The sequence below is a fragment of the Phycodurus eques genome, chromosome 11 (genome assembly GCF_024500275.1).
Source record: "Phycodurus eques isolate BA_2022a chromosome 11, UOR_Pequ_1.1, whole genome shotgun sequence".
In the NCBI taxonomy this organism is placed as follows: Eukaryota; Metazoa; Chordata; class Actinopteri; order Syngnathiformes; family Syngnathidae; genus Phycodurus; species Phycodurus eques.
In genome coordinates, this window is record NC_084535.1 from 15,885,027 (window position 1) to 15,905,391 (window position 20,365).

General features: G+C 42.2%; 2 protein-coding genes across 4 annotated transcripts in view; both read left to right on the forward strand.

The window, feature by feature from the left end:
• Window positions 1-10,507, forward strand: part of itga9 (integrin, alpha 9) — a 59,469-nt gene extending 48,962 nt beyond the window's left edge. The window contains exons 21-28 of the mRNA XM_061690683.1: window positions 382-465; window positions 828-936; window positions 1,015-1,122; window positions 2,447-2,572; window positions 2,666-2,785; window positions 2,877-2,972; window positions 5,730-5,849; window positions 6,708-10,507. Coding sequence (XP_061546667.1) covers window positions 382-465; window positions 828-936; window positions 1,015-1,122; window positions 2,447-2,572; window positions 2,666-2,785; window positions 2,877-2,972; window positions 5,730-5,849; window positions 6,708-6,806 — 862 coding nt within the window. The 3' untranslated portion in view covers window positions 6,807-10,507. The remainder of the gene's footprint in view (window positions 1-381; window positions 466-827; window positions 937-1,014; window positions 1,123-2,446; window positions 2,573-2,665; window positions 2,786-2,876; window positions 2,973-5,729; window positions 5,850-6,707) is intronic.
• Window positions 10,508-15,506: 4,999 nt separating this feature from the next.
• On the forward strand, window positions 15,507-20,186 carry LOC133409764 (catenin alpha-1). 3 transcript variants are annotated; one of them, XR_009769457.1, is made up of 6 exons: window positions 15,507-15,784; window positions 16,031-16,102; window positions 18,186-18,375; window positions 18,480-18,652; window positions 18,728-18,845; window positions 18,926-20,186. XR_009769457.1 is itself a non-coding variant. In XM_061690208.1 (6 exons), exons 3-6 carry the CDS (start codon window positions 18,300-18,302, stop codon window positions 19,103-19,105), a joined length of 528 nt encoding a protein of 175 aa, XP_061546192.1. In that variant the 5' UTR covers window positions 15,507-15,784; window positions 16,031-16,102; window positions 18,186-18,299; the 3' UTR covers window positions 19,106-20,186. The 3 variants fall into 3 exon arrangements, 2 of the variants coding, with proteins under 2 accessions (XP_061546192.1, XP_061546194.1); XM_061690208.1 differs by having other exon boundaries at window positions 18,186-18,356; XM_061690210.1 differs by having other exon boundaries at window positions 18,186-18,356; window positions 18,728-18,813.
• Window positions 20,187-20,365: the final 179 nt, after the last annotated feature.

Below are 20,365 nucleotides of genomic sequence, written 5' to 3' on the forward strand. Positions count from 1 at the left end.
TTCTCAGACATTTCATTTGGTACACCTACACAATCAACCTAATATAAGAGCTATATAAGAATTGTTGCCATTTCAAAGCTAAAAATGATCAGTGTTGAGAGGTATTTATTTAACAATATCTTTATGATAATCATTGCAAAGTATCACACTGAAAATAATTTTTGATATAATCCCTTATTTAGCTCCATGAGAGGGTCAAACTAATAGAAACGCCTTTTAGTATGACACAGTGCAGTTCTAAACTACACCTTAGATAGAAATGCCCTCCAAATTACACATTGTTAGATTGTGTGTGATTGTATCTAATGTTGTGGCCTGTATGCATGTTAGAATGTTTTTTAAAATTATTTAACTGAATAACTCGTTTTTTTGTTGTTGTAGCGCCAATCCGGAGCACAAACTCTCCGACAATGTTGTGGATCTGTCCATCCCGCTGATTCATGAGACTGACACAACAATTACTGGGTAAGAACTATAAAACACACACATACTAATACCGTAAACGTGCGCGGATTGGACATGTGGCTTGAGTGCCTGCTTGCTGGCTCTCAGGAAATGAGGGAGTACTGTTGTCACACATCAACATGAAAGGCCTTATCTGAGAATGTTTTATCACCGTGCGAATGGGAGAGAGATGTAAAACAGCTCAAATCCACCAGAACTTTGACATCTGATAAGGCTGCTGTCTGTAACGCGAAGGGAGGCGTCAGAGCGCATCTGGCTCCTATCTCAACTAGTACAGTATACAGGGATGCTCATATAGAGCTAATACCGCTATAAATCACAAGAAAAAAAAATGTAAACATTACTTCTCCTGTGTTCTACAGTGTGGTGACACCGAGCTCCTTTGTGTATGGAAACTCCATCGACGCCTCACGCTTCGTCCACCTCGAAGACATGGAGTGCAACTTCCAGCCTCTCAATGTCACTTTCCAGGTAACACCAGCACAGTGTACACACGCAGTCGTCTGTATTTAGTTAGTCTTCATGCCTTTTCTTCTCTATCTGTTCCAGGTGATAAATAACGGGCCCAGCCGGCTGCCAGGCTCCACTGTTGATATCAGGATACCCAACCGGCTGGCTGGCAATGGAGCTGATATGTTCCACATTGTTGAGACACAGGTGGATGGCGACAGTGATTGAATTTCCAGACCAAACCATTGTTTGTTTATTCACCTATAGGCAGCCACATCTTTAGTTCATTCATCCAGCTCATTGTCTGTCTGACTTCTTCTGGTGCTGCAGCTGGGTGTGAGGCGAAAAGTCAAACTGTTAATGTTGCTACTGAAGTTAGCCAATCATTTGGTTTCACAACATTTTGCATTTAGATAAAGGAACACAATATTCCCAGATGGTTTGGATATTTTCTTAACCCTTACATTGGCCCTTTCATTGAGGTAGATCATGGGGAGCTCAAGCTGTTAATTGTATTTACTATGAATGTGTGGGCGGGGTGACTATATCCCACCCTCCTTGAGCCCATCTGGAATCACTTTTAAGGGATCAGACAGCTTGCACGGAATGGGAAAGGGACACCTGTGGGGCAGGCTACTGCGCTATAGAATCCCTAGCCTGGGACCACATATCAAAATGCCCTGAAATAGTCACCTGAAGGACACCAGACAGTTGCGCACTTGTATTTTATAGCCATATATTCTTGAATTTTATGTCTTCATTCATTTGTTTTGATTACGACATCCACTTCCTTGGCTCCTGCCACGTGTTCCTAGTTTTCTGTGCAAAATCCCTCAATCTTGCCCATTTGACGTGTGAATACAGTTTTCCGGGGGGGAGAATCGAGCAGGTTTAGGGCCGGTGAATCATCACAGCAGCAATGGCAGGAAGAAGCCAGCGCATGAGAAAGCCCTGTAGTAAAGTGTGCGGTCAGGCGAACTGGGTGGCACCAGAGCGCACAGGATGTTTGAAAAACGGCTCATTCATATATGGCTAATTTTCAGTATCCGCTTACAACACACAGTACATTTATTGTGGTGGGGTTTTACCTAATTTAGATATTATTTGAAAGTTGGATTGCGTAAAGCCTTGAGTGTCTGCTAAATTTATTATTAAGTCCCCTTGAGTTTTCTTGATAAATCATTGAATTGTAGCTGTATGACCCCTGATAATGGGAGCATTTCACCTCCACAGAGCTTCAGGTCAGACTGAAGAGGGGGGAAAATGGGAAGTATTCCCTTGAGGGGGGCTGAGCTGTAAACCAGCTACCTCTAAATCACTCCATATGAGAAACCTTGTGTTTGGGAAAGCTTCCTACCTTCTCCATGGAAACTCATTTATGGGGTCAGATCATTTTAGGTCACAGAAACCTTTGTTGAGTAATTTTTGCACCTATATCATTCATTCTAACTTGTTACTCTCTAAAATGACGTCAATTTGATGTTCTGATGCTCAATAAGGAAACTTTATCCCCATTAATGTATTTTTCCAGGTGGCTGACAACCGAGGAAACTGTACCCCACATAGGAACCCGACACCTTGCACGATCCCCCAGGACCGAGAGAGCATCTTCCACACTATATTTGCCTTTTTCACTAAAACAGGCCGCAAAGTCTTGGTAACTATGCACCATGCTCACGTATTCCTGACAGTCAACTGGTTTGTTTCTTCTTCTGTATGTTCAACATGTTTCCTCTGCTATCTGTATAAGGACTGTGACCGGCCGGGAAGAGCTTGTATGACAATCTCCTGCAGTCTGGGGCCGCAGCTAAAAGAAGAAGCTTTGAATATAGATATAAAAATTTTACTCAACACTGAAATTCTGAAGAGGGTAAGAGATGTTTGACCACCTGAATAGACAGTCGCTTGCAAGTTTTTGTGACCTTCACCATTGACAAAATGCCATTTTGGATTTTCTTCAGGATACTTCCTCTGTGATTCAATTTGTGACACGTGGCCATGTGCAAGTAAATGACAGGACAGTTGAGGTGCCCAAAGGCCTGCCAGAAGACATCTCTGTGAGTGCATATTTAACAATATAACACACCAATCACTTAGGTCTTCTACAAAGACGTAAATAAAACACTCCAAATGGTTATACAGTATAGCAGTTTTGTTAACTTAAAAAGGCTCCTAGATGTAAGATTTTCAGTGTACACATGCACAGTAAAATGAGATCCAAAAGATGATTTCTGTAGATTTGAATAATAAATGAATAACACTGCCAAAGTAGTAGGTTCTGTGTAAAAGGCAACTCAGGATATTTTTGGGTGTGCAGTTGTACATCACTGAAATCGACAACCCGAAATAATAAACAATTGTTCAATGAACACCCCTCTGACAATTTTAATCAAAATTGTCATTATTATATTAGGCAACATTTTCATTTAATGAGATGTTTTTTCTGCATAGCCTGCAAAAGAGGCTGCTGTGACAATGTGTTTGTTTGAACTTCTAATAAGAAGTGTTCACAGTGAGGTTTGTGGCTTTGTACCTCTCTTAAAACCTTCCCGAGAATAAAAATCACTTCATGTTTTGGGAAATGTTTTGAGTGAACTGTCCTTTTAACTAGTGACCAGTCCAGATTGCACCCAGCTCACCTGTGACCCCAATGAGGATGAGCGCTATAGAAAATGAATGGCTGGATAGACCTTTTGAATTGTAATTTTCTAGTCAAAATTAAGAGTTAAAGGGGAGCCTGCTTTATGAGATTTTTTTTTTTTCTTTTTCTGCTGATAAAATCATCCAAATCTGCATCATAATGTGAGCTTTCTGTCAGCCGGTAATGTGTTGAGCCCTGCGGGGAACAGCTGAGGCCCTTGGGTATGCGGTGGCACTTCTACTGTGCCCCCGAGCTGCCTACAAGGGCAGACGCTTGCTGACTGACTGAACGGCTCAGAGGATCAGTCATGATGATTAAATTGAGCACCTAGGATCCTCTAGGTAGCATCTCTCAAATGATTACGTTAGTGACCAAAGAGCAGGCTTTTCTGACCCTTTGCTCCAGACATGCCAACCACCCCCATCCACCACCATTAAGTAGTAAACACACACGCTCCAAAGTCTGATTTGTGGTCCCATTCTGCATTACTTGCAGCTGACCAACAAGCTGGGTTTCTAATTACTCAGCCCATGTAAACACACCAACATAAATCCATGATGTATGAACTTTTCATTCAACCTCACTATTCCCACAATGAGCAGATTGCATGTTGCAAGAAGAGCAATAACCAGGCTATGCTCACCAGTTGCTGAATTCTAGCACTATGAGTGGGGCCAAGGTGTTAATGTGGGGAAGCTATCCAACAGGGAGATTATCTTCATTTTGTGTTCTCTCGCCATCTGACGCCGCATTTGACTTTCAAAGACCAGGCGGCACTTCATAGCCAGGCAGCTGCTCTATGACGTCGGGCCTCTTGTGTAATTGTAGAGTGTCCGTTCATGTCTGGCAAAATTGACGTATTTTGCATTTGTCCAAGATCATTTTTGCATCGATAAATAAATACATCTCGTGATTTTCCATTTGATGCCTACATGCCAACAGAAACACTGGCTGAGAGCTGCGTTAGAAGAATGCTTATTTTTCACTCACACTAATGTAGTGTAAATACATTAAAGCAATCAAAGTAATTATGTTGCTATGTTTTAGCACAGAAATATCAAATTACTTCATTCCCAAAGCAAAAATGCTCATTTCATTGTGGTGGAAACTAAAGTAATCTTGAGAAAATCTAACAAAAATCCAAGCATTGGTAAGTGGTAAATACTGCAAATGCTAATAGAAGCTTTTGTAGTGAAGCGTTGCAGTTTGCATTTATTTAAGAAAACTGGACTTGCTGACAAAGATGGATGATCCAGGAGGTCAATGTAGTGGAAAGTAGCCTAAATCTATGAGCTGTAAAGAAAAAAATGGTTCTGATATATGGAGACTCCATATTTAAAAAGGGAGTGGATGATTTAGAGATATGCTGACCTAATAAGATGAACATTCACTGCCCCTTAACATGTATGAGCATTATAGATGAAATGCAGATAATATGAAGTTACATATTGGAAAACGGTGACCAAAAAACATCTTAATTTAACCCCCAAAAAATGTTATGCAATAGAGCAGCATTTCTAAAATGTTTTTCAGCTCAAGACCTGAATTAGAAATATTGTTCCTCCCCAGGACCCAAAGAATTAATCACTCAAACAATTGAGTGATTAATTCCGTACTATGTAACGCAATGCAATATTTTGAATGCATTTTCATGTGAATTAGCTCTGATGTCATATCACTGGTGTTTGAGAAATCTGAAATGAAATTAATTTCCGAGTATTTCACTGAATATGCATCCATCCATCCATTTTCTGAGCCGCTTCTCCTCACTGGGGTCGCGGGCGTGCTGGAGCCTATCCCAGCTGTCATCGGGCAGGAGGCGAGGTACACCCTGAACTGGTTGCCAGCCAATCGCAGGGCACATAGGAACAAACAACCATTTGCACTCACAGTCATGCCTACAGGCAATTTAGAGTCTCCAATTCATGCATGTTTTTGGGATGTGGGAGGAAACCGGAGTTCCCGGAGAAAACTCACGCAGGCACGGGGAGAACATGCAAACTCCACACAGGCGGGGCCGGGGATTGAACCCGGGTCCTCAGAACTGTGAGGCTGACGCTCTAACCAGTCGGCCACCGTGCCGCCTCACTGAATATCCTAAATGTTATTTAAACGTTGCATCATTGACACACATGACTTTATACAGTACGTACCGTATACATGTCTGTTACAGCTGACCTTCGAGGCATTGCACAGTCAGGAGCCCCGAGGCTATGTGGTGGGCTGGATCATCGCCATCAGTCTGCTGGTGGGGATCCTCATCTTTTTGCTCCTAGCTGTGCTGCTATGGAAGGTAAAACTACTCCTGACTGTACGTTTCGTCAAAGACTGTTATGTGTGTGTGTGTGTTTTGTCACTGGAGTTGTAATTCTAAGTAAGTGAAATCTCAGCCTTGAAAAAAGAAGCCATGAAGCTATGAATGGGTGGGATGGGTGTGGTTCGCATGTCTGCCTCACAGTCAAAGGTTTGTGTTTGAATCTCTGCTTGGGCCTTTCTCCGTGGAGTATGCATGTTCTAGCCATGTTTGCGTAGGTTTTATTTTTGTGTGTGTGTAACTCTGGGTTCCGGAGGTATGAATGTGTGAATGGTTGTTTGTCTCTATGCGCCCTGCAATTGACTGGGGATCAGTTCAGTTCATAGCTCCAGCTCACCCGCGACTCTGAACAAGGATATAAGCGGTACAGAAAATTAATTGATAGAATCTCTCGTGCTCTATAAATTATATGCACTAGTTTATGATATAAAACGGACCAATATACCTAAACTGGATGGAGAAAAAAATCAAACTTGTATTTTCTGCTATAGCACAGCAGAATTTAGTTTATTTATAGCATCATATTATAATTATTGTCATAAGCTAAATTAATGATTTTGAGTTGGTATTTGGTTGGTATTGATTATAAACCGTGTCCACTGCAAACTACAGTAAAACCCCTTAAATCACGCCTGAATTTTACCATCTGCTTTTAGAACCACTTATTACAAAGCTTCAAAAGGTCATCTTGTCTATTTAATGCAATGTATTGCATTACTGCATTGTAATGCTCCTTAAGGCTTATTAAGTCAAATATTTTGCTAATGTATTTTGTTAATACGTACTGTATATGTACTGAGAACACTGTCCAAGGTTAACAATTGTTATTTTTGACAGATGGGCTTCTTCCGTCGGCGGTACCGCGAGATCATCGAGGCCGAGCGGAACAGGAAGGACAGCGACGATAGTTGGGATTGGATGGAAAAGAACCACTGAGACTCACGGTGGTGGCGGTGGGGGTCCCTGTGGAGCGAAAGACCTTTAGGAATTGGTTCAGGACGAATACAATGGCACGGGGCTCCTTTATAGCCTTGCCACCCTGGTGGCACCAGGCCCATCAAGCCTTCCATATGTGGAAGAAGAAGAATATTCTCCATATTTTCTGGAGACTTGATATGTTTCAAGGGTGGGGGTCCGGGAACTTGCGAGGTGACAGCAGTGGCCTGCCAGAGGACGAAGAATTATAATAACTTCCAGCTGCCGGCGTGGAGCTGCCGCTGTAAGGTCCGAATGTGGATACTGGTGGGCAACAAAAACCTCAGGGCTGTGTTACATAGCAACTTTATTTTTATACACTTTAAGCCATATTGTGCAAAAAGTGGTCTTGGAGAGGCGTTAGGGCCATTCTAAACATACTGTCTCTAGTATGTTTTCCTAAAAGCACTGATGTCTGATACGCCTGAACGCCTCAGTTACAGAAATCCTGCCCAGAACAGATTGGACATGTTCCGTATTTTGAGAATGGACAATTCTATCTTCTCATTGATCTTCCTTGAACGCTAATGTTGTCTTTGAGACACACACACGCACACACGCACACACACACACACACACACACACAGTTTTAAACACTGTAGCCTCTGCTGCTGTTGTAGAGTTGGCCCACAAGTGCAGTGAATGTGCTGGCAGAGGTCATTAGCAATATTAACACATTATGGGTCATGCTTTCTTATCATCTATATCAGTGTTTGCCAACATTTATTGAGCCAAGGCACATATTTTACATATACATACAAATATACATCACCAATGAAAAAAAGTCACAGAAATTGGATATGCAGGTTAATTGCCCTCTAGTGGAAGTGCTTGTAATTGCTCTGCCTGTCTCTATATGTCACTGTCATAGATAGGTGAACAAAGATACATTATTTGTAGTAAATACATTTTTTTCCAGACCAATTAAGTGAAAATTGATTATTTTCCTGGAATTGGCTGGCAACCGGTTCAAGGTGTACCCCGCCTCTCGGACCGAGATAGCTGGGATAGACTTCAGCACGCCCGCAACCCTAGTGAGGATAAGCGGTACGGAAAATGGATGGATTATTTCCCGCAGCATATTGGATCTCTCACGGCACACTGGTTGGGAATCACTGATCTATATTAAATGTGAATGTTGAGTCATAAATCTTCCTGCCAGAATCTTGAGATGTGTGGCTTTACTTACGATTCCTTTACTTGTAGTATGCCTATTCAGTTTATAATTTCCAAGGGAAAAAACTTCCTGAAATGGCATCAGTGTTGATGACCAAGTATCTCACGTTTATTTTCTGTGATGTTTCAAAGGAAGGACTACTTTTAAAGTGATATGTGCTAATTATTCTCAAAATCATTGCTCAATATGTAAATTACTGACCCCGAAAATTTGTAAATAACCTCACCTAACACAACATTAGGTACACCTTTACATTCTCATTTCAGCTACTGCAGTGGAACCTCCAAAGTGGAACACAATGTGTTCCATGATACTGGTTGTTCTAATTTTAAAACAAAGAAACAAAAATAAAATAAAGTAAATTAATTCTCTCCATGCTCAAACTAGCATCATTATAAAATCTCAATTTACTGTACAGGCGATGTTTTAATTGGGGATGTTCATGAATATTAACTCTTGAGTACTCACTGATACCGAGTACCACTAGTACTTTTGATACATAAACCTTCAATTAACACAATGAAAGATTATTGTGACCAAAGACCTTTCTTTCGTTCTGACACACAGGATGATTCGCTGATTGGTCAAACCGCCGCAGTGTAGCACCAACTACTGGTGAGGAGGACGTATACTCAATGTCAGATTTTTTTTTTTTTTTACCTAAGTATTGGTGGCTGGTATCGGCAGCTTTCATGAGTACCCGATACATTGAAATAAGGCTGGTATCAGCCCGAGACTGATCGGTACTCACCCGTCCCTTGTTTTAACACACATTTTAACATTCTTGACTGTCATAAAAGTGTAACAAGAAGTTAACCACAAATAAATAAATACAAATGAAATAGTAAAGCTACTCACCTATTGAAGACGCCTGACAGATGGAACGGAGTTGGAACGGGAAGGTGCTGGTCATAGAGCAATACTGTCTGCAATACTATAAGCATTGCTGGAATTAATAAATATGTTAATCAGTGCATTATTGTCTGCTACCTTGTGTATGTAAATAATATTTATGGAATAAAATTGCACATACAGTAGTAATTAGCCACCAAACCCTTTGGCTCTATTTCTGGTCTATGGCTATTATTACACTTTTCCTCTTTTACGATCAGTGTGTGGTGACATTATAAAAAACACAAATAAAAAGCAAAACACTTTTCTATTTATTAAAATTCTCATTAATTTGAAGTGTTGTGAGATTTGCAAGATCTGCAATTTTTCACAAATTCCAAATTGTGTTGACTTTTGAGGCATTCAACTTTGAGGGTTCCGCTGTATTAAAAATTCTTGCCTAATACTTGTTAAAAAAAAAAAAAAAAAAAAACGTTCCACAGTGATATACTAAGAGGTGTTTCTAATATTATGGATACTTAATTTAGTTAAATACGGGCCAAAACATCAACAAACAGCCTGATTAAGCGCAAATTGAACCACAATTTATAAACACAGTTCATTTTGTAAAGGCAGCATTTTTTTTTTGGGATGGATAAAATTAAACTGGTGTGCCTAATGTTGTGTCCTGCACATTCTAATGTCTCATGTTCTAAATTCTCAATATTTTTGACTGGATGTGATTTACAGTATGTGCGAGCTGATCCTGAATTGACGACAGCTGAGCGTATTAAGTTTCACTATGATGTTATAGATTACTACTATATACTTCTAGTACAGTGTAGTCTGGAGTAGGAAACTTGAGCTGCATGCATGGGCCTCTCCAGCCAGATGCAAGAGTGTGATTGGACCCCCTCAACGGGTCTGTAGTGTGAGTCATGCAATAATAATAGACGCAACTAGGCTACACTCCAATCATTACACATAAACAAGCTTTTCGGGGCTCATTGTAAGCCAATGGCCACGTCATGGTAATTGCAGAATACAGTGAAAGGAAATGTATGTACATTGTTGCCCAAAATAGAACATTTTAAAGATTTCTTTCATTTTAAGAGCTCCAAAGCAAACCTGAAGTTGTTACTTTTTTTCCCCCCGAATCAATTATGCTATTTTTCATGTTAATCACTCCGTTTTTAAAACCAAATCAGTCTAATTTGAATTAAATGATTTAGGGAAATGAAAGTTTATTATTAAGCTGTAACTCAGACTTTCTCCAACTGCTGTGTTGAGGCTCACTATTGTTTTTGTTTTTTTTGTTTTTTGTAACTTCCTGTTGTGTTGTATTGATTGGACTTTTCTAGGCTACCAATGAATTCCACTGGCATGACTGCATATACTGTGTACAACTTCCCATCTTCAGTCCACTTCATTGATCGTTTAAACCTGAATGCAGATACAAGCGACACTTGACGTTTTATTGGGGGCTCAATTTGAACTGTGATGGAAATGGAGAGTTTTAGTGGTTTGCTATCACCGTTAGTCACCATTTTGGTGGGGTTGATCTGAATATACTACTGTCACTGAATATCGTTTCCATTATAGAATGTTTTTTTTAATGGTGTTAAAGTTGTATATTTATCGAATGATAAATCATTTTAGAGTGAAAAAGCTTGGTGCTGAATGTTGTTTATAATGAAGTTGATTGGTGTTTGGCGTCCCCTACTGGTTGTTGTACTCCAAACAACCGCGTTGGTCACTTGGAAAAAGAACCACTGTGGACCATATAATTTCATATTTTCTGAAAAACTAACTGAGGCTTATTTAAAGAGGAAGTTCCAAACATTTTTTTTTTCATTAACAGAAAATAGTCTTTGTTGAATTGCTTACTTTTTAAGTTAGGGATTAAAACAACAATATTAAATTGATGAAAAATATAATATGAAATATTAAAATTATAAAGTGACTTAAATATATACAGTATTTTTTAAAGTAATAAAATGTAAAAAGTAAAGATGTATGTGATAGGCTTTTTTATTATACTACTAAATTGTATATTTAAAAAAAAAATGGATCAAAAGAAAAAAAACATCCAGCCAGCTTTGTAAATGAACTTGAAGATCACAAATAGTGTATAAATTTTTGGTACCCCTAAAAAACGAATTGTATCAAAAAAATATTATTTTGCTCAAGAAGCTCACTTTTCAATGAAAATTATAATTCTAAAAATATTTTGCGTGTCTGTTTGGTAATGTGACACCCGTTGCTTAGAAACACTGTCATCGAGCACATGCTGCACTAGGCTCCGCTGAATTATTGACAAACTGCAAAGAACATTCCTCTTTGGTTGGACCAGCCCGAGGCACTCTGTAGGCTATGTCTTCATTACTGGACCGCGGCCTAATGAGGACAGCGGTGGCGGACCAGGTGGTCGCCCCATTTGCATGTCACCTGTGTCACCTGGTGCTGCTGTGTGACAGCGAGGAAGATCCCGAACACTTCAACAAGCTTGAAGAGGCAGCTCGGTCTGTGGCTAAAGCTACTAGCAACATGGCGGCAGTGGCCTCCAGGTGTGCATGTACATTATTTACAGTTGAGGGTTGTTCCTAATATTTTGGGTGCATTAATAGGCTTCCAGAGAAGGACAATGTTTCCGAAACAGCTCTCAGTGTGATTCAGCGCAGTCCAAGACCAATACAATAATATTGTTAAATTACTACTTGTTACACTGTCACTCAATACCTAAGCATTGTTAACTTTGCGTCCATCACAAACTTTATGGAGCCAAGGCACATACACTATTTGACATCTCAATCTCATGGCACACCACACAAGAAAAATCACAAAAAGTGCATAGTGTATGCTGAAATAATGATGATCTTGTTTAAATTTATTCATGTAGCATGTACCACTACACTACCAGTGTGTTGGGAATCACTGGTGGACAGTGTATATTATTACCAATCACCTTAAAATTAACACCTACTTGTCTATTTCCAGGCAAGTCAGTGACACCGATGATGATGTGCTACGTAAGGAGATGGTCTGCCTACTCGAGCCTATCACAGTGTCAGGCTAATGTGCTGCTGGCGGCCCAGAAGCTCAGCATCCACGCTGGCTTGACGGCGCACAAAGATGAACTTCTCACTGCTGCACAAACCGTTTTCCTGGGAGTAGTCAAAGTAAGAATGAATTTACCAAAGTGTAAAGTACACTCATATAGAAATTCTACCTTTACAAAGACAATAATAGGAGTTATAATAGTAGTAAGAACGCAGTGGTATCGAACTGCATCGCTGGGAAGACTCAAACAAAACAAAATTAAAAAACGCATGGGAAAATGTGTTCTGGTCCATTAAAACCAAGGTCGAACTTTGTGGCCATAATTCCAAAAGGTTTGTTTGGTGCAACCATAACACTACTCATCACCATAAGAATACCACACATAGTGAAGCAAAGCGGTGGCAGCATCATGCTTTGCGCCTATTTTTCTGCGGCTGGAACTGAGACCTCAGACAAAGTGGCAGGAATTCTGAACAGTTTGCAAATAGCAGCAGGTGTTGGGTAGGTGGGGGGATTGGGCGTGGGGGCGGTGGTCCGGCGCCCGTGCCCCTCCTTGCGGGACTGGTCGGGGCGCTTTGATTGGGCTGGGGACTGCCTTGGGTCCTGGGGAGTGGGTGGCATCCCCGAGGTTGGGTCCCCCACTGGCCCACCCATCCTCAATGTGCCGGCTCAGCAACTCCGTACACCAGTTGACTAACATGCATGTGATATGATGTTCATACACCAATAAGTTCAATAGACACGCTATAGGCTTTAATTGCTTGTGCTGGCCCCACTAAGAACAACACAGCTTATATTAAAATATCAACTCACAGGTTCTTATAGGTGTTTAGACACTAAAAAGAATCCCACCGGACCACTCATCAGTAGCACTGCCTTGCTCATTTCCCACATCCTGTCATGCCCTTTTCTGTCCTCTCTCATCTTGTTCTCTTGGCAAGTTATTTCATGTCCTCACCGGGTGCCCATACCCTTCCCCCAGCCCCTTCATCCTCAAATAAGAACATGATTTGACTGTTGTAGTGTTACTTATGGTCAAATATCTAGATTGTCTAACTATTCTTCTACTGTGGTTTGCATCTCTACTCCCCTTGTCCACTCTGTCCCTCTGTCTATCCCCTAAAATCCTTTTCTGTCCGGCTGCATTATCAATACACATCAGAATAATTAAAGCATTTAAAAATATGCAGAGGGAGTCTTTCAAACTTCCCCGTTGCACAGCAAAACTGTTCCGGCACAAAGGCATACAGATCCACCATTCTGCAAGGCCATACAGCTGAACAGAACAGGTTAAAAAGAAAAGAAAAATAGATTCAAACTATGCATCCATCCATTTTCTAAACTACATATCCTGCCCAGGGTCACAGGGAGCTGGAGCCTGAAAGCCCTCTCACACTGCATTTCGCGAAGCACAACGTGCCATCAGCCAACCCATTCACTGTGTATATGGTACTGTGGCGCAATGCTACCAAGGATATTTGCGGCGTGCGGGGCTGGCACATGCTGCAGAGACTTTCTTGAGCATCTATTTTTCTTAGTGACTTATTTTGCTTTTCCTCCCTCAGGTTCTGTTAGTGCATGACAACTCTATGGTGAGAGAAGTCCTTGCAGCTGCTGCTCAAGTGCCCGAGCATCTCTCTGAGCTTGCCTCAGAGAGATGCTTGCCTCCTGCTCAGACATCCGGTCCCTGCTCAAAAGTCTTTTCAGGTGTTCTCCGATGCCTTGCTTCTCCTCAGCCGCCTTGCTTCTTCCACAGAGAATGATCTCAGCTTTCTTCAGTCACCACTGAAAGAGTTCATATCCTACGTGAATAGAACGATCCAAGTTGCCAACTTTTTCTCTGCCGCAGCCGATAATGAAAAGAGCCTGGAGAACGTGGAGAACTCCAGAGCGTGTCCTACCAGAGTCCAAGCCCGGATTGCTCCTCTGTCTCTGGAGTTGGCTGACAACTCCATGCAAATGCTTCAAAAGCTTCATGAAATGTTTCCCAAATGGGAAGAAGGGATGAGACAGCTTCAGGATGCACTCAGCGACGTGATGGACATCAGGGAGTTTACGGGTTTAGCCATTAAAGAGATAACGAATGACCGCACTGGTTGTGATGCCGTATACAGACACCAAAGCTACGAGCTCTTTAGTGAACACACGACCAACCTAATGTGTCACATGAAGCTGGTGACGCACTCCCTCAGGAGGCACTTGGACTGCAGCGAGGACCCCATCTACAGGAACGGCCTCCTGGTCCTGCTGAAACAAGCCCACCTTTGTCAAAGCGAAATGGACCAATCGGTCAGTGACATGCTTTTAGGTCGTACACTGAATGTGGAGCACTATTCAACCTTTTCCGACAACGCTTCTGCTACTATTCACCATTTTAAAGTCCTCAAGGAAGGGACTTGATGGCCACCAGCACCCACATTTACTCAGTCCTCTGCAGCAAGGTGCCCATCAGCCTGAATTCTCAGAAGGTAAGTCCAGTGACCTGAATGAGGATCGTGGGCTAAGAAGTTTGGATTCCTCGGTTCTGGAGATGATTGAGACAGACACAAAACGTGCGGAGGAGGAGTTAGATGGAGAATGTGTGGAATTGGAGCTGTCTCCTAAATATGATGATGATTTAGAAATAAACAATGTCTTAAAGGGGCCTAAAATGATCCAGATGCCTTTTGAATTTGAACTTTTACCCCTCCTACGAGAAGTTGTGACTGTGACTAAAGAAAAATATGTTGCAGTCCTCAGTCGGTTGTGCACTGGTGTTCTGGAGCTATCAAACTGCTACTCCCAAGCAACGAGGCAAGCTTTAGCAATTGTGCGTGATGTCGACTGTAAGACTTTGGAATGCTTTCGGGCTGAACAGGCGTCACTGGCTCCTCTGCTGCTCCAGACAGCTCAAGAGATGGCCATGAGCTCCTTACTGTACACGGAGAACGTCTACAGACTATGTATACAGTTTTCTGACCTCATCAACAACATTCGCAAGGTTCTACTGCCAGGAAGCGAACCCTGGTTTCACGTCATTTGCGCCGAGCTGCGGCGAGCTCAGTTGACTGAGGCAGATTTGAAACACCAGCTTGGTGAAATGATGAACTGCTGTGCTGACACTGTGCAACTTCTCACGTCATCACATGTGACACCTCAAAGTGACACTCAGGAGACGCTGACTCTTTTGCACAACAAACTGGACAAAGCCCAGAACAACACAAGATATCTGATAGAGTTTAGGGCCTCATCTGATGGTCAGATAGATCAGCTCGAGGGGCTGTGCATCCTTTGGGGTCTATCCATTCAGATTTTGTTCAATTCTCCGGACAGAATTTTGGGAACGTCAGGCACCGTGGGTTAAAACTCTCCTCAAAAGCAACTTTCCACTTTATCTGAGAGCTCTCAGAGAATCCAGGAGGCTGCGAGGCTCACTAGTCTAACTTGTAAAAGTGCTTTTAAATCAAAAGAGTTGACGGCTTACCAGGGGGAGCTGAAGACTCTGACTGAGCGCTACCTTCAAGCTGCAGAGGAACTCGGTGTAACGCCTAGTATCATGCACCTCGCAAAGCCAGAGCTCCTTCAAAGGAACCTTATAATTAAAATGAAAGAGCTCTCTGGGCTTTTGAGCAAAGCAAATACAAATTATGACACTCCACTCCACAGTATGGTCAACATTGCTCATTTGGCAGCAGCGCAAACTGAGGAGAACAAATCAGAAGAAGCACAGCAAAGACTTGAACATTCCGCCAGTTTATTTTTTTAAAATGTAAACGATGCCACCAAAAAAGCTGAGGAGAGCTTCAACTACATGCGGGATCTCCGTGAACGCGCCGACCTGCGCTCCATCAACACCCATCTGTCTTTTCTGATGTCTGATATAATCAGCCAGGTACGTCTCATGGCACAGACCTGCTCGATTAGTGACACATTCAACCTGGAGGTGAAGATTCAGTGCTGGTCAGCCAAAGCTCACTATGTGGTTGAGGAGATTAGTAAGCAAGATAGGATCCACCAGGAGGTAAAGGAGAACATCAGAGCAGGTCTTCAGGACACGACAACAGACGGGTGTATCCGGAATGTCTACACGACATGCAATGAAAAGAGATATAAAGATACAAATAATGTTTCTTGGCAGGCACACGAAGATGCTGCAGAATCAAAGATGTCAGCGCAGATTAAACATGGATCCACAAGGACAGCGAAGGATGTAAGTATTTAGTTTTCAGGTTAAATTTGATCTAAACTGTAAATTACCTAGCAGCACGGTGGACGACTCGTTAGCACATCTGCCTCACAGTTCTGAGGACCGGGGTTCAAATCCTGGCCCCGTGTGTCTGGAGTTTGCGAGTTCTCCCCGTGCCTGCGTGGGTTTTCTCCAGGCACTCTGGTTTCCTCCCACATCCCAAAAACATGCACGGTGGGTTGATTGAAGACTCTAAATTGCCCGTAGGTGTGAATGTGTGCGCGAGTGGTTGTTTGTTTCTATGTGCCCTGCGATTAGCTGGCGACCAGTTCAGGGTGTACCCCGTCTCTCGCCCGAAGATAGCTGGGATAGACTCCAGTATCCCCGCGACCCTAGTGAGGAGGAGCGGCTCGGATAATGGACGGACGGATGGATGGATGTAAATTACCTCAGAAAAGATTGTATTAGTGTTGCACTGTAGCCTAGTGGTTAGCACATCTGCCTCCGACAGTTCTGAGGTTTGAGATTCGAATCTCCGCTCTGGCCTTCTGTGTGACGTTTGCATAGTCTCCCTGTGTCGGCATTGATTTTCTCCGGGTACTCCAGCTTCCACCCGCAGTCTAAAAACGTGCAATGATTGATTGTCTGGCTGCTTGGCTGTCTCAGTGTACTTTGGCTCCCTCCTGCATTAAAAAAAAAAGGTTAGGTTCATTGAAGACTAAATTATCCAAAGGTGCATGTGAGTGAACGGTTATGTGTCTATATACCTATAGCCTATGCCCTGCATTTGGCTAGCAACCAGTCTAGGGCGTACCCCTGTCAGGGATAGGCTCCAGCTCACCCGCTACCATAATGAGGAGAGGCACTATAGAAAATGAGTGAATGGAAGTGTGTACAGAGGGTCCCGCTAAACGTGGGGGATAGGGATCAAGCCCCACCGCATTTAGGGACTCTGACATAGAGCAACACTTTTCTGAATCAGTGGTTAGAAGCTAAGTTCTAAAGTCCCATCCATCCATTTTCTACCGCTTATCCAAGGTCAGGTCGCGGGGGCAGTAGCTTTAGCAGGGACGTCCAGACTTCCCTCTCCCCAGCCACTTCATCCAGCTCTTCCGGGGGTATCCCGAGGCGTTCCCAGGCCAGCCGTAAGATGTAGTCTCTCCAGCGTGTCCTGGGTCATCCCCGGGGTCTCCTTCCGGTGGGACGTACCCAGAACACCTCACCCGGGAGGCATCCGGATCAGATGCCCAAGCCATCTCATCTGGCTCCTCTCGATGTGCAGGAGCAGCGACTCTACTCTGAGATCCTCCCGGATGAACGAGCTTCTCGCCCTATCTCTAAGGGAGAACCCGGACATCCTGCGGAGGAAACTCATTTTGGCTGATTGTATCCGGGATCTTGTTCTTCTGGTCTCGACCCACAGCTCGTGACAATAGGAGAGGGTAGGAACGTAGATTGAAATAAATTGAGAGCTTCGTCTTTCGGCTTGGCTCCTTCTTTACCACAACGGACCGATACAAAGTCCGCATCTCTGCAGACGCTGCACCGATCCGCCTGTGGATCTCCCGTTCCATTCTTCCCATTCAAGTATCTTGGGGTCTTGTTCTAAAGTCCCAGTTTTCTCAAATGCAGCATACATCTCTGGGAATGCCTTGCTTTTTTGCTTCTCTTCTTTGAACATGCAGGAATAAGTCCAATATTTCTGAATGGATAGTTTTAGACAGTATAGCACAGTGGGTATAAAAAGACTACACCTCCCAGTTCCAATGCCAGGATTTTGTGATACAAAAAAAAAGAAATATCCATCCATCCATCCATCCATTTTCTGAGCCGCTTCTCCTCACTCGGGTCGCGGGTGTGCTGGAGCCTATCCCAGCTATCATCGGGCAGGAGGCGGGGTACACCCTGAACTGGTTGCCAGCCAATCGCAGGGCACATACAAACAAACAACCATTCGCACTCACATTCATTCATTTGTTGTTGTTGATGGAAATGTTAAGATACCCAGAAATTTGTATTCTGTAGGCCTGTTATACCTATTTCATATTTTTCCCATGTCAGGTCAGGGGCTCTGTTCAAGATTCATATCCACATCATTTCTCTGCAGGTTGTTTCTGGTTCCAATGAAGCATCTTCACTGACCACCGGCTCCTTTTTTCTGAAGCAAGAAACTGCAAGCTGGGATCCCAAAGACAACAAGATAGTCTAGGAGACCAGGAAGATGGCAGACACACTGTACAACATGACCCAGTACCTGAGGAACAGAGGCCCATTACTGGTAAGCACCACTAGACTGGGTAAGTTTATTAATTTTGCTTTTAACTATCCATCCATTTATGTACCGCTTATCCTCACTCATGTGTGTTAAATAATCTTTAAGCTTTACTGTGCTTTTCATTAGAACAAAGAGGCGTTTGTGTGTGCAGCCAAAGATGTCATGTCAAAATGCCAGTCGGTGACCAACTTTATTCAAGTCATAGCCAACCACTGCCTGGATGCACAGTGCGCACTGGAACTGTCCCTCATAGTGGAGCAGATTCTCACCATCACAAACCAGCTCAGCATCCTTTCCAGGTCAGAATAAGTGAACACAGGTTGAAAAAAACTTAAGAGGAAAAAAGTGGAACGAGATAATCTTCTGTACTGTAGTGTCAGTTCTGTAACACTTGGCTGTAAAGCATCGGATGAGATCCTGGTGAAGAACACACAGAATCTACTCCACACAGTCCTGAAAGGTGTCCATGCCGCAGAGACTGCCTGCATCACAGTAAATAGGACAGACCTGCATTTATGTAATATGAAATTACATTAAAGGCCTATTAAAGATGTATCATTTCTGTCTTTCAGGGTTTAAAGCAGCCTGAGCCAAACTCGGATGGAGCCGAAGCGACCGCCTTGTGTTTCCAGTGGAAGAGGAACTTGGAGATCCATAGAGCCCAGCAAACCTCCAACCCAAAAACAGATGAGCTGGGCCTGAGGAAGATTTCATTGCACTCCGTCGCACCGAGTCTTGCTTCACCAGTATAAGATGGCTCCAACTTGATGCTTCAAAGGAAAGGTCACAATAGAGTTGTACCAGAATTTCTATCTTGAGGGGAAGTTTCAGAGAGGGAAATCATGTTTACTATTATTAATTGTGGTTGTAGTTTTGAGTCCTGTAGAAATACATAGCTTCATAGTAACAAGGTGTCATTACACTGTCCCTCTTGTGTAGCTATATAACCAACATATTAACTGAAAGAGACTTGCACATGCATGTACTGACGAACATTTTATGTTGCAGGGTAGTGGTTCACATATCCAACTGTCAAGCAGCTGGAGTGAAATCAACTCCCACTCAATCCTATTTTGTCTGTTGTGGTGTAAACATTTAATTCATATTAAGATACAGTATGTACAGTGCACTGTATTTAAAAGCTGATCAAATGTGCACAGAAAACAAAGGTCATCCAGAAATACAAATACAATGAACATGTTATTTCAATGGTTGTCAAAACAATACAAAAAAATTCCAATATGGCTTAAGTTTCAAATATGAACTCATTTTGACGCAACGCGTCTGATATAAAAACATGTAAAACAACTGTTAATTACAAATGCATCTAAATACATTTATCAGTTTAATTTAATAAGGCAAACTCACAGATTCATTAGAAATAGGAAAATATCCTCAAGAAGGCCAATTCCTATGTAATTTCTATATTAAAAATAATTTAGTTTGTTTCTTAAGTAATATTCCAATTTCTTGAAGGTTAATTTTGGGTTTTAGCTGGAAGCTATAATCATCACAATTATAAACCTTTTGGATCTGAACTACAGAACAATATTCTAATTTATTGAGATACACCTATTATGTGTAGTGGTAATTACAAGCTTGTTACTAGAAAATATTTTATGAAATGTTTAATGGGCATTAAAACCTGAACACGTAGACCATATTAACAGAACAATCAGTTTTAACACATTTAAAGACAGTAAATGTAGTAAAAGGACCATCTCACTTTGCAAGTATAACTATACTGTCGGGAAATACAACCCCAATTCCAATGAAGTTGGGACATTGTGTTAAACATAAATAAAAACAGAATACAATGATTTGCAAATCATGTTCAACTTGTATTTAATTGAACACACTACAAAGACAAGCTATTTCATGTTCAAACTGATCAATGTTATTGCTTTTAGCAAATAATCATTAACTTAGAATTTTATGCTGCAACACGTTCCAAAAAAGCTGGGACAGGTGGCAAAAAAGACTGAGAAAGTTGAGGAATGCTCATCAAACAC

What these genes read in the sequence shown, in the direction of transcription:
- LOC133409764 (XM_061690208.1), top strand. Translation starts at nt 18,300, where the DNA reads ATGGCAGACACACTGTACAACATGACCCAGTACCTGAGGAACAGAGGC. An exon ending in CAGCTCAGCATCCTTTCCAG is followed by an intron (nt 18,653 to 18,727) that starts GTCAGAATAAGT and finishes TCTGTACTGTAG; the next exon opens with TGTCAGTTCTGTAACACTTG. An exon ending in CAGAGACTGCCTGCATCACA is followed by an intron (nt 18,846 to 18,925) that starts GTAAATAGGACA and finishes TCTGTCTTTCAG; the next exon opens with GGTTTAAAGCAGCCTGAGCC.